The sequence below is a fragment of the Alligator mississippiensis genome, chromosome 15 (assembly GCF_030867095.1).
Source record: "Alligator mississippiensis isolate rAllMis1 chromosome 15, rAllMis1, whole genome shotgun sequence".
Classification (NCBI taxonomy): domain Eukaryota; kingdom Metazoa; phylum Chordata; order Crocodylia; family Alligatoridae; genus Alligator; species Alligator mississippiensis.
The window spans coordinates 25,580,001-25,603,271 of NC_081838.1; the positions used below are offsets into that span (position 1 = coordinate 25,580,001).

Here is a 23,271-nt window from a genome sequence, read left to right on the forward strand (position 1 = left end):
TTGTGCAGACACACACACATTCCAAGTGTGCGCATGCAGGCACCCCCTCGCTCTCTTGCACACCCACCACGCACATTACCTAAGAGCAACCTCCCCCTGCACACACACACACACACCCCGTCTCTCTCCAAACACACATGCATCGGGGTCAATTTCACGGACACTTGTGCGCACACACAACACACACACACTCCAAACACAAGTTCATGGCCACAAGTGCGCATGTGCACGCACATGCATCTGGGGCAAATTTCACAGACACTTGCCCCAGCGCGCGCACACGCACACACCAAACACATATACATGACTGACACACATACACCTGGGGGAAATTTCACACACGTGCGCACACGCACTCCGAACACACGTGCCCTCGTGCCGAGCACATGTGTACACACACGCGCGTGCACACACCTCCCCCGGCCGGCGGGCACACGTGCGTGCACGCACACGCACACGCACACGCACCCCCGCCGCCGCCGCCTCGCTCACCTCGCCCTGCGCTCCCTGCTCCGGGGAGGGGGGGGCGGCGCGGTGCATTGTGGGAAGAGGAGGCGGAGGCTGGAGCGCAGGTAAGAGGCGCTCGAGGGGGGGGATGCGCTGCCCCCCCCGGCAGGGAAGGGGTTACGGGGGGGGCGGAACCCCGGCACCAGCCCCGCGGCGGCGGCTGCAGCAGAGGGTAACCCCCCCCCCCCCCCGCGGCCTGGCCCCGCGCGAGTGCGAGTGTGTGCGCGCGCGCGTGCACGGGCATGCACACACGTCTCGTGCTCCAGCTCCCGTGAGTGAAGCTCCCTCCTCAGGTGCTGGAAAAGGCACCGGGGAAGCAGCTTCAACCCCCCCAAAGTTTGTGCTACACACAGACACACGTGCATATAGACCCTGTGCGCGCACACGCATGTTTACATGTGCATGTGTGTACACACACGTATACACACACGTGTGGGTGCATACATACACATGCATATGCATGTACATGCATACATACACATATATACACGTATGATCATCAGGTCCAGCCCCCTGCTCTAGGTGCGCACACGTATCCATGCGCATGCATACACATACACATGTGAACACACACATATATATATATACACACACGTGCATGCATACACATGCGTATACCTACACACATACACACACTTTATAACATAGCATGGTGCGTGCATGCGCGCGCACACACACACACACACACACACACACACACACGGGAATCGCCTGTCAAGAATGACAGGTGAGTTTCAAATAACAAAAACAAACAGATATTACTTTTTATGTTTTTTAAATAAATATTTATAACACTTCAATAAAAGAGGCTGGACATTTGCGATACCAGTCCCTTCCTGCGCTGGCTCTCATGCAGCGGGCTGGGTGCGCGCCCACCCGTGCTGCCCCCGGCCGCCACCTGAGCACCTGTTCGGTGGGCAGGGGCAGGGGCAGGGGCAAGCGAGCGCCGCACCTCACAACTGCCGCCTGCTTCCTCTGCGCCGCCCCCGGGCACCTCCTTCCCTGCTCGGTGCTCAGGACGGGCCGCGGCTGCTCGCCTGCTGCCTTGCACCTCTGCCCGGCTCCTGCTTTTCCGCAGCTGGCCCCTCTCTCTGCCCTCCCCACTGCACCAGGCTCCCGGCGCCCTCCCGGGAGGAGCTCAGCAGAAACAACGTTGACCCTGACTTTCTCCCCAGTTCTGGAAGTTGGGATCATCCTGACATGGCCACTAAACAAACGCTAAGGTTTAGCAAAGAAATTTCTCTGAAGACACAAATGTTCAGTCTCTTACAGTTTTCAAGCTATTCGCATTTAAAGACTATTATGGACAGACAAACTAAGCCCTTTATATATATAGAAGGTACACACACCTACATGTGCACACGAACGTATATGTATACATACTCATCTATGTGTGCGTGTGTATTGTGTGTGTGTGCATACACAAAATTTGCTATGTTATAAAGTGTGTATACGTGTAGTTGCATACGTACATGTGTGTATATGTGTGTGTATATGTGTAGCACAAACTGTGGTGGGCACAAACCGCTTCACCATCTCCTTTCACAGCCTCTGAGGAGGTGATTTTCAGTGTATATATGTGCGTGTAGATGTCTGAGTGTGTGTGGTATATAGGTGTGTGTGTAGAGGTATACATATGTATATACATACAGTACTAATTGTTGCTTTCTGGGCCTAAGGTCCATAACTCTACTATGAATTAAATAGGCCTCTGGCCATGGCATGTCTGCTGGCTCCTTGGATTCATTCGAGGGCAGGTGGGCCCTGGCAGTGTGCTTTGCTCAGTGTCCCCCCTCTCGGTGCACTCTTTTGAATCCTGTGACCTTCACTCCCATCCCTGTTTTGATTTTTTTGTTGTCCCAAGAGATCAGTGATGTGCCCTTAGAGGCCCCATCGCCAAGGGGGCCTTGTAGCTCTACTTGGTGGGCTTTGGCCCATGTCACACAGGCATATCAAAAAGCCTGTGTTACATCACAGCAGAAGGGATGCTGGAAGGATTTTCTCCACTGTTCCTCTCCCACTTGCAGCCTCCAGCATTTCAGGTCTGGGAAGGTCTGATTCAGAGCCTGTGACCCTCACTCTTGTGCTCTTTCCCTTTCTATGTAGGTAGAGATATACAGGTTGTTTATAAAGTTCTTGTGCAACTTTAATAACTTTGGATATACCAATGATAGAAGCAAACTGTAAAGGGCAATGGAAAGCATAATTCATTAAGGGGGGCGGGGGGGGGGGGCGGTTAGCATAGTGTAAGGATCGCAAGTGTGATTCATGAAATCACTCGGTAGCAACCAGAAAATGTTTTCTATGAGTTGGAAGATCAGATTGAATGCTGTATCATGAAAGATTGTGCTTATGTTGAAGTTTAGACATTTGAGCTGTCTTGTGTTAAAACTTAACGAATTGTGCTTTCAATTGCCATTTATAGTTTGCTTCTATCATGTGTGCAACCAAAGCTATTAGAGTTTGAAGTTGCACAAGGACTTTATAAACACCCTGTGCAGGTACCTAAGTTTATAGCATGCAAATCTACCCTGCCTTCTACCGAATTTCAGACTAGCACAGCTAACTGTTTCTCTGCTCAGGGACATAAATGCGAGGGAAGTGCTGGATGCGCTCTCAACATGCTGAGAAAGGCTAATTTTGTTTTACGAATCAGACGTAAGCTTCTAATGAATCAAACAACATTTTTGGATTATTATGTGTGTGTAACAACAGGAGGAACGAGGGGGCAGTCTGCAGAGCTGGATTTGGACTGCAGCTCCCAGGAACCCTCAGGGCAAGGGAAGACGGAAGAGGAAGCTTGAGGCTGGAGGAACGGGAAGAGCAGAATGTATGAAACCTGGTCAGCTCTAACCAGTGAGTGAAGGGGCTGCAGCAAGGCTGTGGGGGCAGGGGCTGTGGGTTGAGAGTGAGGGGCACCGGGGTGGAGGGGAAGGGGCATTGGCAGCAAGTCAGGAGTGTGGGGCACCAGCAGGCTTGGGGGGCCAGGGGACTACAGATCGGGAGTGAAGGGCACCAGCAGGGTTGTGGGGAGGGGCACCAGCAGCTGGGACCACTCGGGGGCTGCAGGGTCTCCTTGGAGGGGTGCTCCAGGATTTCTCCCACTCCCCACGCCCTGTGTCAGGGCAGGGCAGGACCCCCACGTGGCCCCTCAGAGCAGGTGAGGCCAGAGGGTGCTGGGGTATTAGATCCGTGGCACTGGGTTGTGGTCTGGCTCCCTCTTCACATGATTAAACCCCCTTGTCTCCTTCCCGCAGGCAGCCAGCAGCCCAGACGCTGCCAAAAGGCTCCGTGTGAGCAGTGGGAAAGCGAGAGCACAGGCCCAGGCTCGGGGGAGACAGAGAAGACGACCAGGTAACATGCCAGGGGCCTGGGTTGAGGTGCTGAGGGACCCGGATGCTGGCTCCTGCCTGGCTGTTCAGCCCCTGGAGCGAGGGGCTGGAATCTCTCGCTGTAATCTATGGGGTGACAGGGTGATCTATGGGGTGATCTATGTCCCCAGGCAGCTCAGATCTGATAGCAGCACCCAGTAGGAAGATCCTTTATCCCCATCGTGTTATTTTGAAACCTGGGACTGGGGAACCAGTGGGTTGGTGAGAGAGAGAATGCTCCAGAGGCAGGAGTTTTCTCTGCACTCATGTATGTTTATTCAGCATCCGATGTGCATTCCCATACCTGGAAATACATTCGTTACCTTGCCAGCAACTCTTGCTCCCTGTCCTGTTGATTAGACAGTCCAGGGTCCCTCTGGGATGTTCAGGGGCATTGTCTAGCAGCCCAGCTGTCTAGTAGGCCAGTGCTCCTTTTTTTCCGAACTGTTTTATGCCTTCTGTTACTTACCTATTTATCATTTTCTGCATGAAGATTGCTACTGCTTCTGGCCCTTTAAAATAAAGTATTTGCATTATTGAGTTTTCACCGTTGGGGTTGTTTTTTTTTAAATCCTGTCTTCATAAATACACCCAGACCGGTAGGCTTTCATTATCATGCTTCTCCCGCTTTCTGCACATTGTCTTCTCGCCTGGCCTTAGCAACATTTCCACTTGGACAGAACTTGCAGTGGCTTTGTGCAGCTTTAACCAGCTAGTGGCCTTTTAGCAAACTTGGGGGCTATGCAAAGCCTTCTGGGAGCAGACGCTGGCAGTTTTTTTGTGGTTACATTAAGTGCTACTGTGGTCATTGTCAATGCCGGAGTCCCGGTCACTCCTCTGTCTTGCCTGCCACGAGCCCTCTGTGCCTAAGAATGGACTGGTGTGGGTATCTGGGCAGTGCGTTTTCCTAGTGACTTTGGACTGGTTTTAATTTACATTTAACCCCATGCCTCTGTCCTGCTGCAGAGTCTCCTGATGCAGAGGAGACCTGGGACTTGTTAACAGATGAAAGCTCCTTGGGCTGCTGACCCAAACAAGGCTCTTCACTAGGGGCAGGTAAGAGGCAGCAGTTCTGCCTTTTCCAGCAGCAGGAGGCACTGCCTGTCAGGAGAAAACTTGTTTGCTCAAGTGTATTGCTGGGGGTCAAGTCAGCTAGTTGCCTGTTCTCCTAGCATCCACCTAAAAGCCATCCTCAGCCCCTGGAGCAAGTGGACCTGTTGGTTCCCTTCTCGTCCTCTACAGTGTGGATCTTGACTCGGCACCAGGGTCCCTGTTGCATCTCCTGCAAGGAGTTATGTCTGTGCTTACCACTCTGAGCAAAGGCAGTGTCACTGGGGCTCATTTCAACCTTCATGGAGGTCTATTAGAAAGGCCCTGCTACAAGTTCAAATGAAAGCTGGATAGAAACCAGTAATGAAATGTTACACATTTTGAAGCACTAACTTTATAGCTGGATGGCTCTCTTGATAGCAGGGTACTCATTTTTATTACTTGATAATGACTTTGCACATGTGGCTGGTCTGAATTTATTGCACATTCAACAGTTACTGGTGTGATAATCACTTTCCTCTTGTGGCTGGTCTTACTGTGTATGAGTAGCCGACTTCAATTTATTGCATGATTCACCAGTTAATTGCATTATATATGAAACATGTAGCAGGGCCCTTAGAAGACCTGTGGGACTTTGACTATTCCATCTCTCTCCTCTCCCATGCATTGAGGCCTGGGAGTTGACTTAGGTACACACCAACACAGGGGAACTAGCAGCACTGTGCTTTTGGCAGTAGCACTAGGGCTAACCTGTGTCATCATCCCTGTCCTCGTTGGGTGTTATTGTCGTCTTATCGGTGTTGAAAGCCCCTGTGTAATCGCCCATGATGTTCGCTTGAACGCTTTGCCTTTTCAGGCCGTTCGGATGCAGCTGTCTCCTTTTGGGTTGACAGCTTGCCCTCCAGCAAGATTTCCTAAAAGGGTCTCCAGAGGTTCTCGCCTGCCACATCTTTGATGTTATGGATTATTTCTGGGAGGGAGTTCTCCAATCCAGCTTCTCCTGGTTGCCTCTTTGGTCTCTTGCTTAGGTCGTTGTCTCGGGGCTCCACCTCCCCTACACTCCTGCCTTGCGCCAGCCAGTGAAGTTGTTAGTCCTTGGCCAAGGCTAAAGCAAAGTCAATTTGCCACGGCTGGGCCTTTGGCTCTTATCTAATCTTAGTCCCAGTTTGGGTGATGTACTGTCCTTTTGCTAGGCCTCCCATTGGCCTGATTCCTTATGGTGTTCACCCTGGGGGTACCTTCTCTCATGGCACTCTCTCTCCCCTCCAGGGGCTACTCACAGCTTTTGTATCCTTTCTCCTTTTTCCCTCTCTATAGGTTCACCACTGTCCCTGTCTTTGCCAGTGTCATTCAGGATCCACAGTCTGAAGAGAGATAAGTACCCTGGCTCCTCCAAGCTAGCCTTAGCAGGGCATCCCGCTTCTTGGGGTTGCCACCACTCACCCCTACCGGGGCAATTGTCTGTTTCATACCACGCCGGGCGCTCAGGAAACGTCATTTCCGGTCCTCCCTGAATGCGGGTCAGTGGGGCTCTTATCCCGCTTTCTGAGGACTGGTTGGCAAACTGGCATTGGCACACAGCTACAAAACGTGTCCATGCCAGTTCTGGGGCACGTACCTGATCCCTGGTGGTGTTCTGCAGCTGCCGTTCTCCTCCCATCTGTGGTGCCAGTGGGGGGGTTTTGATCTTCCGCAGCACTCAGCAGCAGCTGCTTTTCTTGTCGCTCCAGCAGCAAAGGTAAGTTTTGATTCATGGCAGCATCCCCGCCACACCCTGCCACACATTACATATATTTTATAATTTATTAATCAGTCACGCAAACAATTCAGACCAGCCACAACATGCAATATAATAATCACAGAATTCACTGGATAATCACACAATATACAGCAGAAGCTCTGTTATCTGGCACCCATGGGGAATGGGGGGTGCCGGATAACCAAATATGCTGGTTACCTGACATGCATCTTTGCCTGGTTGGGCTGCCGCCCCTTCCACTGCGTCCAGTGCTCCAGGCTTTCATTCCCTGGTGTCATTGTGCTGGGAGACAGGGAGGGGGGCCCCACGCACACTGCTTTGCCCCGGGCTGTGGCCTGAAGTTGGTGAAGTGGGACTCAGTGAAACCGGAAGTGGGACTTCCGGTTTCGCTTTTGCCGCACCAACTGGCATGCCAGTTAATAGAGCATGCTGGTTAATAAAGTGCTTGATAACACAGCTTTTACTGTATTTTCATTGGCCACACATGCAAAGTAAATATCATGCCATAGAAATGTCCATCCAGCTATAAAAAGAGCCAACCAGCTACAAGGTTAGTGCTTGAAAATGTATAAAACTTTATAGCTGGTTTCTTTCCAGCTAGAATTTGTATGTGTGGCAGGGTCTGAACTCTCAAGGTGTGCTGCTAGCAAAAAGTCGCCGTCAGGAGATACCACACCAGTTGTGTCCTAAAGAATGACCACAGGCTCGGTTCAGTGGAAAAGGTTCAGCCAGGTTTATTCTCTAGTCTACAAGGCGTGGCCCTAACACAGCCATGATCTGACTGAAAAGGTAGTAATGTACCATTGCAAGACATTACCACACAACATGCAGGCTCCCCTAGGCCAATACAAAGCTCCCTTCTCTTCTAATTCTCCTTTAATACAGTAGTCAAAACACGTTACTTGTTACATTCCACCAGTATCTTTACTATCTTGAGATATCCTGTGCAATGGGCTTGCTCCACATCCTGCTCGGTGGGTTTCTGTTCCAACCTTTACATCCCGGTATTGGACTATTCTCCACAGAAGTCTCCCCCTACCATCCTTTGGCCCACATACCAAGTTTTGTTTATGGGAGGAGTGCAGGTATTGTTCAGGTTCACTAATCAAGCCTACTCTGGCTAATGTTTAGCAAAGCCTTTGTGTACGCAGCATATAAATGTTGATCAATGTTCCAGTGAGGCGACAACCTGCGGGTGCTCTTCCTCTCCCACCAGATGCAGGGACCCTGCGCACAGCTGAGGAGCAACCTCCTAAGGACAGGCCTGTAACCCTGGAGCTGCTGAGGCCATTCCCAGGAAGATCTGGGGAGAGGGGACCCCTGACACCTGAGCTGGGCCAAGTGCATAAGAAGCAGGGCAGGCACCCACAGCAGGGAGAGAACATGGCTGTGAGCAAGGTACATACTGCAGTGGGGCTTGGGCATGGAGCCAGGGCAAAGCTTGGCAAGAGTTGGGCATGTAGGAAAGAGCCAGAGGAGCTCGGAAACCTCAAGCCACAAGAGGAAGTCTTACCAGCAAGAGTGGCTGCATTCAAACTGAGCCTGCAGGGAGGGCCTGAGGGGAAGCAGGAGCTTGCTGCCAAGTACAGATAGGCTGGGACAAGAAGTGTTGGTCTCAGCATCTGTGGGTCCCAGGCCATTGGGAATCCTCATTCCCCCTTCCTGGCTCTACTCCTTCCCCTGCCCTTCATTTCCTCTCCGCGGCCAGACAGAACAGGGATGTCTAGCAGACCCAGATCATGTAGGAGATCAGCAGCAAGGTTCTCTGTGTTTTATGGCGGGGGGTGGTTAACCTGGGATTTGGAGCCTGCAGAGCTCCCCACTCATGGGCAAAAAGAGATTCCTGACACCACCAACACCCAGTGTTTGCTGGCTGGTGTCTGGTGGAGAAGGGTGCATTCCCAGGGTCCCCCACCCAGGCATGCCATTCTCCCTATGAGTCACTGCCATGAAAACAGCTTCCCCAGGGCAGACTTAGGGTGTCTGGACTGTAGTCTCTGCTGGTGTTAATACAGTGGCAGTGGTGGCAGTGCCTCTGTTTTTGGCATAGCATATGCAGAGGGAGTAGCTGTGCTGATTCCCTGGATAATGTGAGCTAAAGCAGACAAATGCACTGCTTTGTCCGTAGAGCTGTATCCACGCTATCCTTTGCTGTAGCACCTGTGACAGCTGACGGCTAAGACTCAGGTTTGAGAAGGCTGGGGCATGCTGATGGTGTAATGCTTGTGACTGCAGCTCCCAGAGGCCTTTGAGGACGTGGCCGTGTATTTTACACGGAAGGAGTGGGAGCTGCTGGAAGCTGGAGACAAGGGTCTTTACCAGGACCAGATGCTGAGGAATTACCAAGCCCTTGTTTCCCTAGGTAATGTTCTGGTTCTTGTTCCCCCCCCAGCTCCACTGTGCCAAACTGTTTGGCAACATCTGTTTGTACCTTGAATCCCCTTACTCTTCCTTTTTAACTTATGCTGGGTAGTAAGCAATAGAAGTATTAGCAGCAGTTGCTGTTGCAACCCATGGCTTTTCCATTTCCTCAGCTTCTCTAGTGACACTCGTGCACATGACTGAACGCGGGTACTTTTAATGAGGAGCCCTTGTAAGTTCTCTCACACATTTCTTTCTAGCATCCTCATCACCATGGACCACAGCTTGCTTTGCCATTCTATAATGTTTTCTTTTTCTGCTAGAATTGCTCTTTGTTTTGGGAAGTCTCTTTGCAAAAATCACATGACCCCTGGTACAGATCATTTAAGATCTTCTTTGGTGCCCCCCCCAATTCTTGTGCTTAAAGGCTGAGTGCAGAGCTCAGGTGAAAGCTACTTTTCACCTCCTAAGTATCTTTTTTAAAGAAAGTTGGCATGAGTGGCCTGGTCATTTTTATTCTGCTGTCATTGGAACTTTGGTAGTTACCCTCTTTCTGTTACAAAGATAAAAGTCATATTATATTTAGTCAACTTCCATTTCAAGTTTTTTATCTTGCTATTTAATTTCTTTTCTTTCTTTTTTGTTCTTTTTCTCTCTTTTTTTCTCTCTCTCTCTGTCTCTCTCTCACTCTTTGTTTCAGTTTACATACTACTTTCCTTGTTTCCTTTGCAGTGTCACCTAGAATTTCAACTTCACGACCAGTGTCACGGGATGTAAACAGTCTCTAGGACTTTCTACTTTCTACAGAGTCTCAAAATACAAGATTTCTTTTAGGGCACATGCTAATCCCCTTTTCTAATCACTAATAGTATTGGATACAACATTACCCAAGTCTTTTGTTTCATCATTATGGTCTTAAGCCAGCATATCAATTTGTTTTTTTATCCCCTCTGCATGGGCGACTGATGCCTTCTGAGTCTGGGGGCACCAGATCGCCAACTGGGCGGGGGCACTTCTGGTTTCGCAGCTGGTGCTTCCAGGGGGTGCACGTGCACCCGTGTGCACCCCCTACATGTCACCAATGCCCTCTCGTGTTTCGTACAAGCCTTTCAGTGCTGCTTCTCTTGTACCGGCATTTAATAGCACCTGGCTTTTCTGCATAAAGGACTTGCTCCACACCCATTCCTGTTTCTATTTACTTCAAACCTCCATTTCCCATCTGGTGTTTCTTATGCGCTTGGGTTTCACCGAATACATCTTCAGCAGCTATAAAGAAAGCTACCTTCCCTGAATCCTAAACTGAATCTGCATAAGCTCTCTATATTGTAAGACTGCTGGTCAACTTTTGTTACAAAGCCCAAGCTTTCTGTTTAAGCTAAATTCCACCATTTCTTCCTTTCCCTGATATTCCCTTTCTTTATTTTATCTTTTGGCATAGCAGAAAGTCAGGAAATATGATAGTGTTTGGGACCATGTTGCCCTCACAAGGTATCGGGCTTTGAGTTTGGTTTGGCTCTACTTCTAGCCATTCTGCAACCTATTTTTACTGAATGACCATCTCTTGTGGGGGTGATTTAATCATTATCCTTTTCCTGGGAAAATGGGTTGACCAGTGTCATACTATGGGCTTTCTCATTCTGTAAAAATGTGCTTTCTTCCTTCTTTCATCCACATCTACAACAGAAACAGTTTGTATCCTAAGTACACCTAAATCTATGGAGCACCTCCTATAAGGATCCACCCACTGGGTGAAAAGACTGGGATAGTTGCCTGCCATTGTTAGAACATCATCCTTTTCTGTGCAGTGCAAACAGGAATTACTTTTTTCTCCCATATGCAAGTTTTCATTGTCATCGGTTTGTCATTGACTCTTCACTTCAAAGACGTATCACTGAAAACCTTTATTGAGACTAAACCCATTTCTGGGTTTTTTTTCTCCTGGAATTATTCTAATAAGACCAGTTGAATATATTGTCATGTGTATGTTCACGGTCTCTCTTTTCAAAACAGTATCTTGAAAATCTATAAGCATTCTTTTTCTTTCTCCTTACACCTCACAAATCACTGCATCTCAGCCCACCTTCCTTGATGCCACTGTGAGCTTTATGAGGGGTTGATATTTTATATTTCATACGAGCATCATTCCACTTACTTGGGTGACCAAAGCCACGATCTGTTGAAAGCTTCTACCTATAGTGACCTTTCTTTTATTGTTCATGTCCTTTCCATCTCCTGCGAGTCCCATTCAAATGTTTAAGTCCACTGGATCTTTTCTCCAACTCCCAATTACATACTGGATGGTGGAATAACCATCCTCTATACTCTCCCTGACACAGGATTGCAAGGTCCTGCACCAGACTTAATCTGCCGCATGCAGCTAGGGGAGATGGAGCTCTGGGTCTGTGATGATGAGGAAGCTGGAGAAAGCTCATTGTCTGAGGACTTCTCCCCAGGTGAGTCTTGACAGTCCCTGACCCCTTCCACCCACACTTCAACTGAGAACCTCTCAATACTCCGGAGGAACTGGAAACCTGAACAGTTGCCTTGTGTTGCCACAAGGTCCTGGCATCACAGGGCTTAGTCAGATCTGCGTTGTTGAGAGACTTGTGTGCCCACTTCCTGCATTTCAGTGATGCAGGGACAGTAGTTGTACAACAGGGTGATTGTGTACCTTTAGGGGGATAGGTTAGGCAGGGACTTGTCTGGGATGGTTTGGATAGGGATGACTGGGCACATCTTCACATTCATTATTGTGTCTTAATTACTGCACATTTAGTTTAGTACATGCTTAATGAAGTACTAACTCTATGCTTAGTAACTAGAGTTACTGTACAGTAGCACTGGAGCACATTTATGTTATTATGCTTACTGCTCATTAGCCTGATAACACTGAGCAGTAGGCTATTAGCACAGTTGTTGACTGCCACAGTACTGAGCAGTGTTATTAGGCTAATGCACAATAAGTATCTTGTGTAGATGCACCTACTGTGTCTTAAGTAGGAGTTTGGATTAGATGCGCTGTGGAGGTCCCTTCCAGCCCTACTTACATTTCTTTTTCCATTATCTGCTTATGAGAATGGTGTAGTTTTAATTGTACCTGCAGTCATCTAGGAACCATTCTTTTCACGCTGACAATACCTGGCTATTCCAAGGACTACTCCTGTTAGTCAGGTGTTATTGATGTGTTTTCTGTGTTGAAGGCCACTGCTGTACTTTATATATATTACCATATTTTTTAAATATATTACCATAGTTACTGTGCAATAAATTTAGACTGGCCATATGTGTAAAGTAATTATCACACAGTTCACTGACTAATTAAACAATAAATCTGGATCAACCACATGTGCAGAGGAATCGCCATAACATAAAAATATACATTCAGCTATAAAATAGACCCAACCAGCTACATAGTTAGTGCTTCAAAATGTGTAACAACGTTATAGCTGGTTTCTCTCAACCTTGAATTTGAACGTGTGGTACAAACTAAAGTCTCAGGGACTGCAGGATATCCCAACACCAAATTGGTCTTAAAGAATGACCACAGCCTCGGTTTAGTGAAAGAGGATTGGCTAGGTTTATTGTCTACAAAACATGGCCCTAACACATTTGTGGTTTGACTGAAAAGGTAGTAATGCACCTATGCCCATGACAAGGCATTGGCACAACACCATGCAGGCACCCCTAGGCCAATACAAAGATCCCTTCACTTCTAATTCTCCGTTAACACAGTGGTCAAAACACATTATGCGTTACATTCCACCAATATCTTGACTATCTCGAGCTGTCCTCTACAGTGGGCTTGCTGCACATCCTGCTCTGTTGGTTTCCATTTTAGCCTTATCATCCTGGTATTGGACTATTCTCCACCTTTCACAGAAGTCTCCCCCTACCATCCTCTGGCCCACATGCAAAGGTTTGTTTATGGGAGGAGTGCAGGCATTGTTCAAGTTCACTGATCAAGCCTACTCTGGCCAATGTTTAGCAAAACCCTTGTGCGAGCAGCCTCTAAATGTTAATCTACATTCCAGTGAGGCTACAACCTGCAGATGCTCTTCCTTTCCCAGCAGGTGCAGGGACCCTGAGCTCAGCTGAGGAGCAGCCTCCTGAGGACGAGCCTGGAAACCTGGAGCTGCTGAGGCTATTCCCAGGAAGATTTGGGGAGAAGGAACCCCTGACACCTGAGCCAGGCCAAATTCATGAGAAGCAGGGCAAATGTTCACAGCAGAGAGAAAACGTGGCCGTGAGCAAGGTACGTGGTGCAGTGGGGTATGAGTGTGGATCCAGGGAAAAGCCTGGCAAGAGTTGCAGGTGCAGGGAAGAGCCAGAGGAGCTGAGAGACCTTAAGAGCCACAAGAGGAAGCTATACCAGCAAGAGTAGCTGCAGTCAAACTGAGCTAGCAGGAAGGGTCTGAGGGGAAGCAGGAGCTTGCTGCCAAGTACAGCTAGTCTGGGAGGCTGGGACTAGAAACGCTGCTCTCAGCATCTGTGGGTCCAGCAGTCCCTGTCTCTGGAAGAACTGCTTCAGCTTCCTCTAAGGGGTACATCAAGAGAGTATTTTAAGACTAGGAGTCCCAGGAGAGAGCCTCTCTGGGCACTCTGTGGCTCCCTGCCACCATCAGGGAGCACGGAGTGAGGGTCTTCTCAGCTGAGCCCACCAGGTCCCCCCCGAGAGGTATGGAGGGGTCTGCACCTAAGTCCAGCAGAGTTCTTCCAGCCCAGCCAGTGCCCGGGCAGGATCCTGTCTCCTGGAGGAAAGTTCAGGATCAACCTGCCAGAAAGGGAAGTAAATGCCGGTCTCCTTACACCAGTGTCTGTCTGGGATTAAAGACAAATTCCCAGAGTTGCTTATATCTGCAAGACCTCTTCCAAGTCCACAGGCATGACATGTACCCAAGGAAAATGGACGCTTTGTGTTTTGTGGAGCTGTGATATCTTCATCTCTGTGCATGGTGTTGGAATGCCACAGCTCCCTCTTCCCCCTGCTTCCAGGCTGAGTTTATACTGAGTCCTACCTGCTTCATCCCCTCCCAGGCCGTTGGGAATCCTCATTCCCCCTTCCTGGCTCTACTCCTTCCTCTGCCCTTCATTTCCTCTCCACGGTCGGACAGAACAGGGATGTCTGCAGCAGACCCAAATCATGTAGGAGATCAGCAGGGAGGTTCCCTGTGTTTTGTGGGGAAGGAAGTTTCTTGCAATTTGGAGCCTGCAGAGCTCCACCTCAGAGCTTTGTGGGGAAAAATGAAGAATCCTGACACCACCAACACCCAGCATGGTGTCTGGTGGAGAAGGGTGAATTCTCCAGGTCCCCATTCCCAGGCAGGATATTCTCCCTGTGAGTCACGGGTGTGAAAACATCTTACCCAGGGCAGACTCAGGGTGCCTGAACTGCTGTCTCTGTTGGTGTTGTTAGGAAGTCAGTGCCTCCCTGGTAGGGACAGCATATTCTGACTGAGGGAAGAGCTGTGCCAACTCCCTGGGTGATGTGAGCTGAAGTAGACAAATGCACTGCTCTGTGAATAGAGCTGTATCCATGCTGCCCTTTGCTGGAACACCTGTGATAGATGAGGGACTCAGGTTTGAGGAGGCTGAGGGAGGAGATGCTGATGGTGTAATGCTTGTGACTGCAGATCCTGGAGGCCTTTGAGGACGTGGCTGTGTTTTTCACGCGGGAGGAGTGGGAGCTCCTGGAAGCTGGAGACAAGGGTCTTTACCAGAACCAGATGCTGAGGAATTACCAAGCCCTTGTTTCCCTGGGTAACGTTCTGCTTCTCGTTCCCCCCCAGATCTGTGTGAGATCAGACATGTCCCACTCTTCTCCCTGTTCCTTTACCCTTGTGTCCTGAGGCATTTTGGCTGGTGGTTTAAATCCACTTTCAGCCCACTGCTGTGTTGTTGCTCAGGCCTCTTGTCCACTTTCATTTTCATATCCCTGTTTGTTTCAAATGACTTCCCTGGGGTCTTTCCTTTCCTCTAACCCAGGGGCGGGCAATTATTTCGGGCGGAGGGCCACTTACCCAGTTTTGGCAGGCTGTCAAGGGCCGTGTGGGTAGCCCCGCCCCTTGACAGGTGCCCCGCCCCCGGTCATCATCTTGGGACCAATGTCCCAGGACTAGCACTGGTGGGGCCCAAAGCCGGGCACAGGCTGGCAATGGTCTGTGGGGCCGGGCTGTGCTGCACCAGCAGGGAGAGGAGGGAGCTGGCCCGGCTCCATAGAGCCCCTGCCAGCTGAGACCCCACGCTCCTGCCACCCTGCTCTGGGCCCCACCAGTACTGGCTCTGGGACACTGGTGCAGGCCCATGCTCCCGCTGGCTCCCCGCCCACTCACTCCCAGTGCCCCCCAGCCACGCGGTACAGGCTGGGGGAGCACACAGCCCCGAGCCCCTGCTCGCTGGCAGGGAAGAAGCTGGTGCTGAGCATGTGGAAAAGTGTCCCCTCGCCCGCCGCTCCCTGCTGCAGATGCTCGCAGCCCACACGGGGCTGTCTGGAGCAAGCACAAGCAGCCCCATGCATTGGGCGCCAGGCACGGGGTGAGCGAGGGGTCACTTCCTCCCCACGCTCAGCACCAGCTTGTAACCCAGCCCTGCTGCCAGCCTGGGCCCCATGCTGGCTCCGGGCTCGCCTGTCGAGGTTGTGCAGGGCGGCAGCAGCTGCGGCCCCCCCGCTTGCTGCGCTGGGCAGTGTTGGCTGCTCCTGCCCGCCTGGAGCTCGCGTGCTGGGCAGCCCAGAGGCGGTTGTGGCAAACACTGCCCAGTGCAGCAATCGGGGGCCACAGCTGCTGTCGCCACGTGCAGCCCTGACGGGCGAGCCCGGAGCTGGCACAGGACCCAGGCTGGCAGTGGGGCTGGGTTACAAGGTAGTGCTGGGGGGGGCAGGGGAAAGCAGCCCCTCCCCACCCCGTGCCTGGCACCCCACGCTGCAGCCGCTCACAGCCCGCGTGGAGCTGCCTGTGCCTGCTCAGAACAGCCTTGCGCGGGCTGCAAGCAGCTGCAGCGGGGAGCGCAGGCCAGGGGGTGGGCAAGGGGCCACTTTCCTCCGCGCCGGGAGGGAGCAGGGAAGGAGCCCGGGGAAAAGCTGAGCGCGGGGGGTGGAAAAGCGGCCCCGCCCCATGGCCAGCGCTTCCTGCTGCAGCTGCTTGCAGCCCGCATGGGGCTGTCCAGAGCAGGCCCAGGCAGCCCCAGGTGGGCTGCAAGCAGCTGCAGCACAGGGTGCTGGCCATGGGGCAGGCAAGGGGCTGCCTTTCCTACCTGCCCCCGCGCTCAGCTTTTCTCTGGGCTCCTTCCCTGCCTGGGGTCCTCCCGCGCCCTTGCCCACCCTTCCCCCTTATGTGCGGTTCTGGCGCAGTGCAGCCACATGCTCCCAGGCCAGAAGCCCCTGCTGTTGTGGGAGCCTGCTAGGCTTCTCTTGGGTCCTACTGCCCTTGGTTGCTGTCATTTTTGACAGGAACCAAGGACAGATAAATATTAATTTTCTAAATTTTTAGGGGCCCTGCGGGCCGGATAGAATGGTCTCGTGGGCCAGATGCAGCCTGCAGGCCATATTTTGCCCACGCCTGCTCTAATCCCTGCTGTTTCCATATCCAGCCATTTTTTTGCAAGATGATCTCTCTTTGCCGTCCCAGCATGTTTGTACCATCTTCAATTCATTCATTTGCCAGCAACTGTACCTTGGGGAATTATTCCATCTTCCTCACTCTTTTTCTGATTGTTTTTGGTCCAGACACATAACAATCCCAGCATGCAGGGCACATTTCAGTGCTTTCAAACCGTGGAAACAGAAGATGCCTTTCCGTCCCCTTCTGCATCAAAAATAAATGTTTATGGAGGCACAAAGATGAAGCAAAAAGGCCTCCATGCCCTTTGTTGCACCACAAACACCTAAAATTCATGGCCACGATAGTGCTGGTAATAGATTGTGTCACTTGATTACAGCAGAGGTCTGTTTGCTTGGTGGTGCAAAAGCTTCCTGTGTTTTCCAGCTGCCCTAGCCAGCTGCTCCGGAGGCTTGAGGGTCCCAATCCTGCAAACCCCATGAATTTCCAGGCAGGTTTGGGCCCCTGCATAGCAAGGCACCTTTGGGTGCCTGCTTGTAGGAAGCCCTGTGGTGCCTGCCACTCAAAGGGCCTGATAGACAGCAGAGGCAGCCTGCAGATGGTGGCGCTCCCCAATCAGGAGTCACGTGGGCACCAGGAGACTGCCTGACTGGGGAAGAGAGCTCAGCCGCTAGCCATAAGAGCAGCTTGAGCAGGAAAGCCAGCAGCAGTTGCTGCAAGCCGCTGGAGGCAGAACATCGCTTGGTTGGAGCTGCTGCTCAGGAACACCCGGAGGACAGGGCAGGAACTATGGGGATGGCAGGAGGTTCCTGGTCCTGGGGCATGGCCTAAAACTGCACCCTTCTGGGGCTGGATGGTGAGGTAGGGCTGCTGCAGCAGGGCAGTGTCCAGGAAGGCCACACCTGTCCCTTCCTAGTGAAGGACAAGGATGGGGTGCCAGAAAGCCTCATCCCCCGCTGCCTTGTGGGTTACCCTGTGGAGGGGAAAGCCTAGGGGAGCGCACCCTGAGAGAAGAGCACAACCACCCAAACCCACTGCGGAGGGGCTGCCAGCAGAGGCCCAGGCCCACCTGGGTCCAGGTAAGTCGACAGGTGCCTGGGGCCCAAAGGGGCCCCAGCAAAGGGGCAGAGTAGCGTTATAGGGACCCAGCGGCGGTGTAGAGTAGGGCCTGAAGTACTGCACATAAGCTGTCTGGAGTAGCGGCAGCCAGCAGCAGTGTAGAGTAGGGCCTAAGGCAGTCTGAAGGGCTGCACAAGACGCTGACTATGCTAGCCACACCTGGCAGCAGTGTAGGGTAGGGCCTGAAGGCGGTCCAAAGGGCTGCACAGAAGCTGACTGGTATAGTTAGAGTAAGGGGCGCCAGTGAGGGGCACGAGTTAAAAGTCCAGGCATGAGTTAAAGGCCAAAGATGCCTGAGCAAAGGGGCTGGGGGAGTAGTGGAAAATTTGGATGCCATCTATGAGGCATGGGACCCAGTATAAGGGGAGGTTTGGAGCCATGTAATACATGCTGGCATCAGACTTTAAAATGAGCAGCCTCCTGTTTAAAAGTAAACAACTTTTGGTTTACATCGAGGCATGGTAGGTGAGTGTAGGTGGGCAGACTGCCCAGACAGGGAGGTGGGCAGAGTTACCCTGTTACACCCTAGAGAACCTGCCCAGCTTCCTGGACACTCTTGGGGTATATCTCAGTGCATGGAGAAAGGCAGGATTTGTCTGCTTGCAGAGACATACCACTGGGATCTCTAGAAATGGGGAAAACAGTGGGTTCCCCACTCGAGGCTGGGGAGATTCCAAGGACATGTCTCTGAAGGCAGGAAAAGACTGGGGTGCCCTGGTAACGAAGAGGTGTGGATTCCCTGGCTTTGGATTATGGATTTCCTGGTTCCCCCCTGAGCCAGGCAGTTCGGCAACATCTGTTTTTCCTGGGAACCTGGGCTGACCGGTTCCATACTATGGGCTTTCTCATTTTGTAAAACTGTGCCTTCTGCTTTCTTTTATTTATATCCAGAGCAGAAATCAGTCTGTATCCTAAGTACACATGCATGTATGGATCACTTCCTGTAAGGATACATCCACTGGGTGAAAAGGCTGTTATAGTTGCTTCTACAGTTGTTAGAACAACATCCTTTTCTAGGGGTGCACTGATAGAGAAATTTTGGGCCGATACCAATGGCCGATTTTTAATGAGCCATATCAGCCGGTATCGATCTAATTCTGATATGCAGGCAGGCAGCATGGAGAGCAGCATCTGGTTGGTAAGTCTGTTGTGGGGGAAGGGGGAAGCAGATCAAGGCCTCCATGGTGAGGAAGGTGGCAGGGGTGGGTGCAGGAAGGAGCCAAGGCAGGCATGGCTCCCACCACTCCACCACCCCAGGAGGGCATGGGAGGTGTGTACCCCCAGATCTGCGTGCGGGGTGAGGGTGGACTGCTGCTGCAGGCTGGGCTGGGTGGGGGTGCTGGGCTCTTTCTGGAGCGGGGCTGGGCTGGGCTGGGCTGTACTCGGGGCTGGCAGTGGTGGCGCTGGGAGGGAGCTACAGGAGGGGCATTGGGCTGTAGCCCCACCCCAATACTCACTGTAGCCTCCGCACCCCACGTGCAGATCCAGGGGCACACCCCCCCATATCCTCCCAGGGGGAAGGGGGGTGTAATGGTAGGAACCACCCCCTGTATCCCCCAGATGAGCCACTCATGGCTCCGTCCTGCGCCTCGCCCCGTCTGGGCAGCACCTGCCCCTGCCCTAGCCACCCCCACTCCCTCCCTCACTGCAGGGGCCTCAGTCTGCGCCCCCCACTTCCCACACAACAGACTTACTAGCCGGATCTGGCTGCTCCCCTGGCCACCTGCATGCTGTGCTGTGACTGCTCACATGCATGGTGCATTTACCCATGGCATTATCGGCCACATCAGTCAAAAAAAGCTGATTGCTGATATAGTCCATTTTCCTTATATCGGTGTTGATCCTGTATGGGACCAGTGTATTGGTGCACCTCTATCCCTTTCTATGCAGTACCAAAATGGATTGCTTTTTCTCCCGTACATAAGCTTTCATTGGCAACAGTCTGTCATTGACTCTGTACTTCAAAGAGGCATCACTGAAAACCCTTATTGAGAAAAAACCCATTTCTGTTTTTTTTCTCCTGGAATTATTCTCACAAGATCAGTTGGATAGATGGTCATGAGTATGTTCACTGTATTTCTTTTCAAATCAGTATCTTGAAAATCTGTGAGAGGATTCTTTTTCTTCCTCCTCACACCTCACAAATCACTGCATCTCAGCCCACCTTCCTTGATGCCACTGTGAGCTTTTTGAGGGGATGATACTTTATATTTCATATGGCCATCATTCCACTTACTTGGGTGACCGAAGCTATGATCTGTTGAAGGCTACTACCTGTAGTGCCCTTTCTTTTATCGTTCATGTCCTCCTTTCCATTTCCTGTGAGTCCCATTACAATGTTTAAGTCCAGTGGATCGTTTCTCCAACTCCCAATTATGCACTGGATGGTGGAATAACCATCCTCTATTCTCTCCCTGACACAGGATTGCAAGGTCCTGCACCAGACTTAATCTGCCGCATGCAGCTAGGGGAGATGGAGCTCTGGGTCTGTGATGATGAGGAAGCTGGAGAAAGCTTATTGTCTGAGGACTTTTCCCCAGGTGAGTCTCAACAGTCCCTGGCCCCTTCCACCCACGCTTCAACTGAGCTGGAAACCTAAACCCTTTCCTTGAGCTGCTGCCACAAGGTCTTGGCATCACACAGCTGGGCCAGATCTGTGTTGTCTAAACAGCTGTGTGTGCCCACTCCTTGCTATTCACTGATGCAGGGACAGACAACTGATCCCTTCTTCCTGTAATTAGGGCTGTTTATGTAGGAAATCCACCTTCAACCCTATCAGATCCTCCTCTCAGGTGGCATTTGAGCAAAGGTTTCCGTCATGGAAGGGAGGGGCTGCCCATGGGGACAAATGCTAGGGACACAGCCTAGCCTGCTCTCTTGATTTGAGGCACAAATCTAGTATCCCTGGGGTACCATGAGCTTGAATTTCCATCTTCCCTCAGCATGACAATAATTGATAGCCTAGCCCAAGGTGGCTGTGCCGCTATTATGCCCTCTATTGAATTGCCCCATGGCAGCTGGGACCAGGGCAAGAAGGGAACTATCTTGTTTGACTTACCCCATGGCAGCTATCAGAGTTGGCAGAAACGCTGTGGGGATTATGAAGGATTGGGCTGTAGAGAGGCGGATGTTCTGTTACCCACTGCTAGTCCTTGCTTAGTCTGAACTCTAATTCTACTTTTCCCCTCTGGAAGAGTTAAGAAAATAGCAGCAGTATTTGATCAATCCCTCCATCTGCATGAAGTGCCGACTAGGTGCAGTTGGAGTTCACAGGCTTTCATGTCTGGGGGGATACAAGCACCTCCTTGTTTCCAGCAGAATAGCCCACATTCTACTCCATAAGTGGGGTGCTAAGGATACAAGATGTGAGACTTGAGATCCAGAGTCCACAAAGAATTGGTTCCCTTATTGTTACAGAGTAATTGAGGCCCAGCTGTACTCTGGGGCACATCCCAGCACAGGGAAATAGCAGATCTTCCCTTTTGCTAACTGGGCAGAGGCTAATCTCTGGACTTCCATCTCTACCCAGCAGATGCTGAGACTCTGGGCACACACCTCTGCCTGGAGTGTGGGGAGAGCTTTGTCTCCCCAAGCAAACTCCGAGTGCATCAGGATGTACATTCAGGGGAGCAGCTGTACCGCTGTACCGAGTGCAAGAGCTTCACCAGATGGGATCACCTCCAAAACCATACTTGTGTCCATGTGGATGAGAAGCCATTCTACTGCCTACACTGTGGGAAGAGTTTCACCAAGAGCTCCAAGCTCATGCAGCACCAGCACATGCACACAGAGGAGAAGCAAGTCTCCTGCAGCCAGTATAGGAAGAGCTTCACCCAGAGCTCCAAACTCACCAAGCACCTGTGTGTGCACACAGGGGAGAAACCCTTCTCCTGCAGCCAGTGTGGGAAGAGCTTCACCCAGAGCTCCAAACTCACCAAGCACCTGCGTGTGCACACAGGGGAGAAACCCTTCTCCTGCAGCCAGTGTGGGAAGAGCTTCACCCAGAGCTCCAAACTCACTAAGCACCTGCGTGTGCACACAGGGGAGAAACCCTTCTCCTGCAGCCAGTGTGGGAAGAACTTTACGCAGAGCTACACACTCACCAGGCACCTGCGTGTGCACTCCGGGGAGAAACTGTACTCCTGCTGTGACTGCGGAAAGAGCTTCACCAGGCGGGACCATCTACATGGCCATATGCGTGTGCACACAGGGGAGAAGCCATTCTCTTGCACTCAGTGTGAGAAGAGCTTCAGTGACAGCTCAACGCTCGCGTATCACTTGCGTGTTCACATGGGTGAGAAGCCATTCTGCTGTAGTGAGTGTGGGAAGAGCTTCACCAGCAGATCCAAACTCACCAATCACCTGCTCGTGCACACGGGGGAGAAACCCTTCTCCTGCAGCCAGTGCGGGAAGAGCTTTAACAGGAAGTCCAGGCTCACAGACCACCTGAACGTGCACACAGGGAAGAAGCCATTCTTTTGCAGCCAGTGTGGGAAGAGCTACACTCACAGCTTCAGTCTCAGCATTCATCTGCGCCTGCACACGGGTGAAAAACGCTTCTCCTGCAGCCAGTGTGGGAAGAACTTCATGCAGAGCTCCAATCTCACCAGTCACATACGTGTGCACACAGGGGAGAAGCCCTTCTCTTGCAGCCAGTGTGGGAAGAGCTTTTCTCAGAACTCTAGCCTCAAACATCACCTGTGTGTACACACGGGGGAGAAGCCTTTCTCTTGTAGCCAGTGTGGGAAGACCTTCACCAAGAGATCGTCGCTCATGAACCACCTGTGCGTGCACAAGGGGTAGAAGCTGTACCACGGTACTCAGCACCAGAAGTGTTTCTGGCTGAGTTATGCCCCGAGCAAGCACCAGCAAATCCATGGGAGCAGGATTGTCACACCAGTTGGAGGGCACTTTTCCTCATCCTCCCTGAGCATGCAGGAGTGAGGATCCTGCCCCTGGACTATAATGCCCCGGCTCCCTTCTGCTTTTATGTTGGCTGCCCCGTGTGAGATGTGGTAGTTTCTGGCAGCAGCTGGGACAGAAGGCAACAGGTAAGAGCTAAGTGACGGAGCCAGGTAGAAGACAGGATAAAAACTGGGGGGACAAAACCAAAGTTGCCCTGAAAAAAAAGTCCATTTTTGAACCATCCAGTTCTGTAAACTGCTACCTGTGGCAGCAAGGTGGTTTCTTCCTTTTCCTTCCTGTGGTGTTTGGGATATCACCCTTGTCCTCTGTTTTTTACTGTCCTTGATGATCTTGTCTAGTTCTACATCAACCAGGCAGGTCCCCCTGTTCCTGCAAGAGAACCGGCTTGGATGAGACACTCAATAAAGGGAATATCTTTGAATCAGTTCTCAACCACTTTGTCTTGGGGAACTCCCAGGTTTCCTCTGTAGTTTACTATTTTGATTTTTACATGCCAGGACAGGCCTGGCTTTCAAGCAAGTTTTATTTCTTTTGTGGGGGTGTGTGGAGTGGGGCATTCAGAAATTAACTTTCTCACCATTGTAAGGAGACATAGCCTCTGGCACCCACGATGGGGATACCACCA

At 51.4% G+C, this 23,271-nt stretch overlaps 2 protein-coding genes across 11 annotated transcripts in view; one reads left to right on the forward strand and one right to left on the reverse strand.

The window, feature by feature from the left end:
* Positions 1-578, reverse strand: part of LOC102563382 (zinc finger and SCAN domain-containing protein 29) — a 31,466-nt gene extending 30,888 nt beyond the window's left edge. For 2 of the 3 annotated variants that reach the window (XM_019485322.2, XM_059718887.1), the window contains exon 1: positions 493-570. The gene's annotated coding sequence lies outside the window, so the exon portion shown is untranslated. Of the gene's footprint in view, positions 1-492 lie in introns of all 3 variants that reach the window. The other variant, XM_059718888.1, reaches the window with a different exon arrangement.
* LOC106737624 (gastrula zinc finger protein XlCGF57.1) lies at positions 482-23,067 on the forward strand. 8 transcript variants are annotated; one of them, XM_059718917.1, is made up of 12 exons: positions 482-572; positions 3,223-3,363; positions 3,765-3,861; positions 4,845-4,934; positions 6,246-6,666; positions 7,904-8,085; positions 8,923-9,049; positions 11,385-11,501; positions 13,116-13,300; positions 14,679-14,805; positions 20,144-20,260; positions 21,250-23,067. In XM_059718917.1, exons 6-12 carry the CDS (start codon positions 8,071-8,073, stop codon positions 22,521-22,523), a joined length of 1,962 nt encoding a protein of 653 aa, XP_059574900.1. In that variant the 5' UTR covers positions 482-572; positions 3,223-3,363; positions 3,765-3,861; positions 4,845-4,934; positions 6,246-6,666; positions 7,904-8,070; the 3' UTR covers positions 22,524-23,067. The 8 variants fall into 8 exon arrangements, with proteins under 8 accessions (XP_059574900.1, XP_059574895.1, XP_059574897.1 ...); XM_059718912.1 differs by having other exon boundaries at positions 6,246-8,085; XM_059718914.1 differs by having other exon boundaries at positions 6,246-8,085; positions 21,253-23,067.
* Positions 23,068-23,271: the final 204 nt, after the last annotated feature.

Bases quoted from the DNA above. Each gene is read 5' to 3' on its own strand.
- LOC106737624 (XM_059718912.1), top strand. From the start codon at position 7,846: ATGTTGATCAATGTTCCAGTGAGGCGACAACCTGCGGGTGCTCTTCCT. The intron at 9,050-11,384 runs GTAATGTTCTGG...TCCCTGACACAG, and splicing joins CCAAGCCCTTGTTTCCCTAG to GATTGCAAGGTCCTGCACCA. The intron at 20,261-21,249 runs GTGAGTCTCAAC...ATCTCTACCCAG, and splicing joins GTCTGAGGACTTTTCCCCAG to CAGATGCTGAGACTCTGGGC.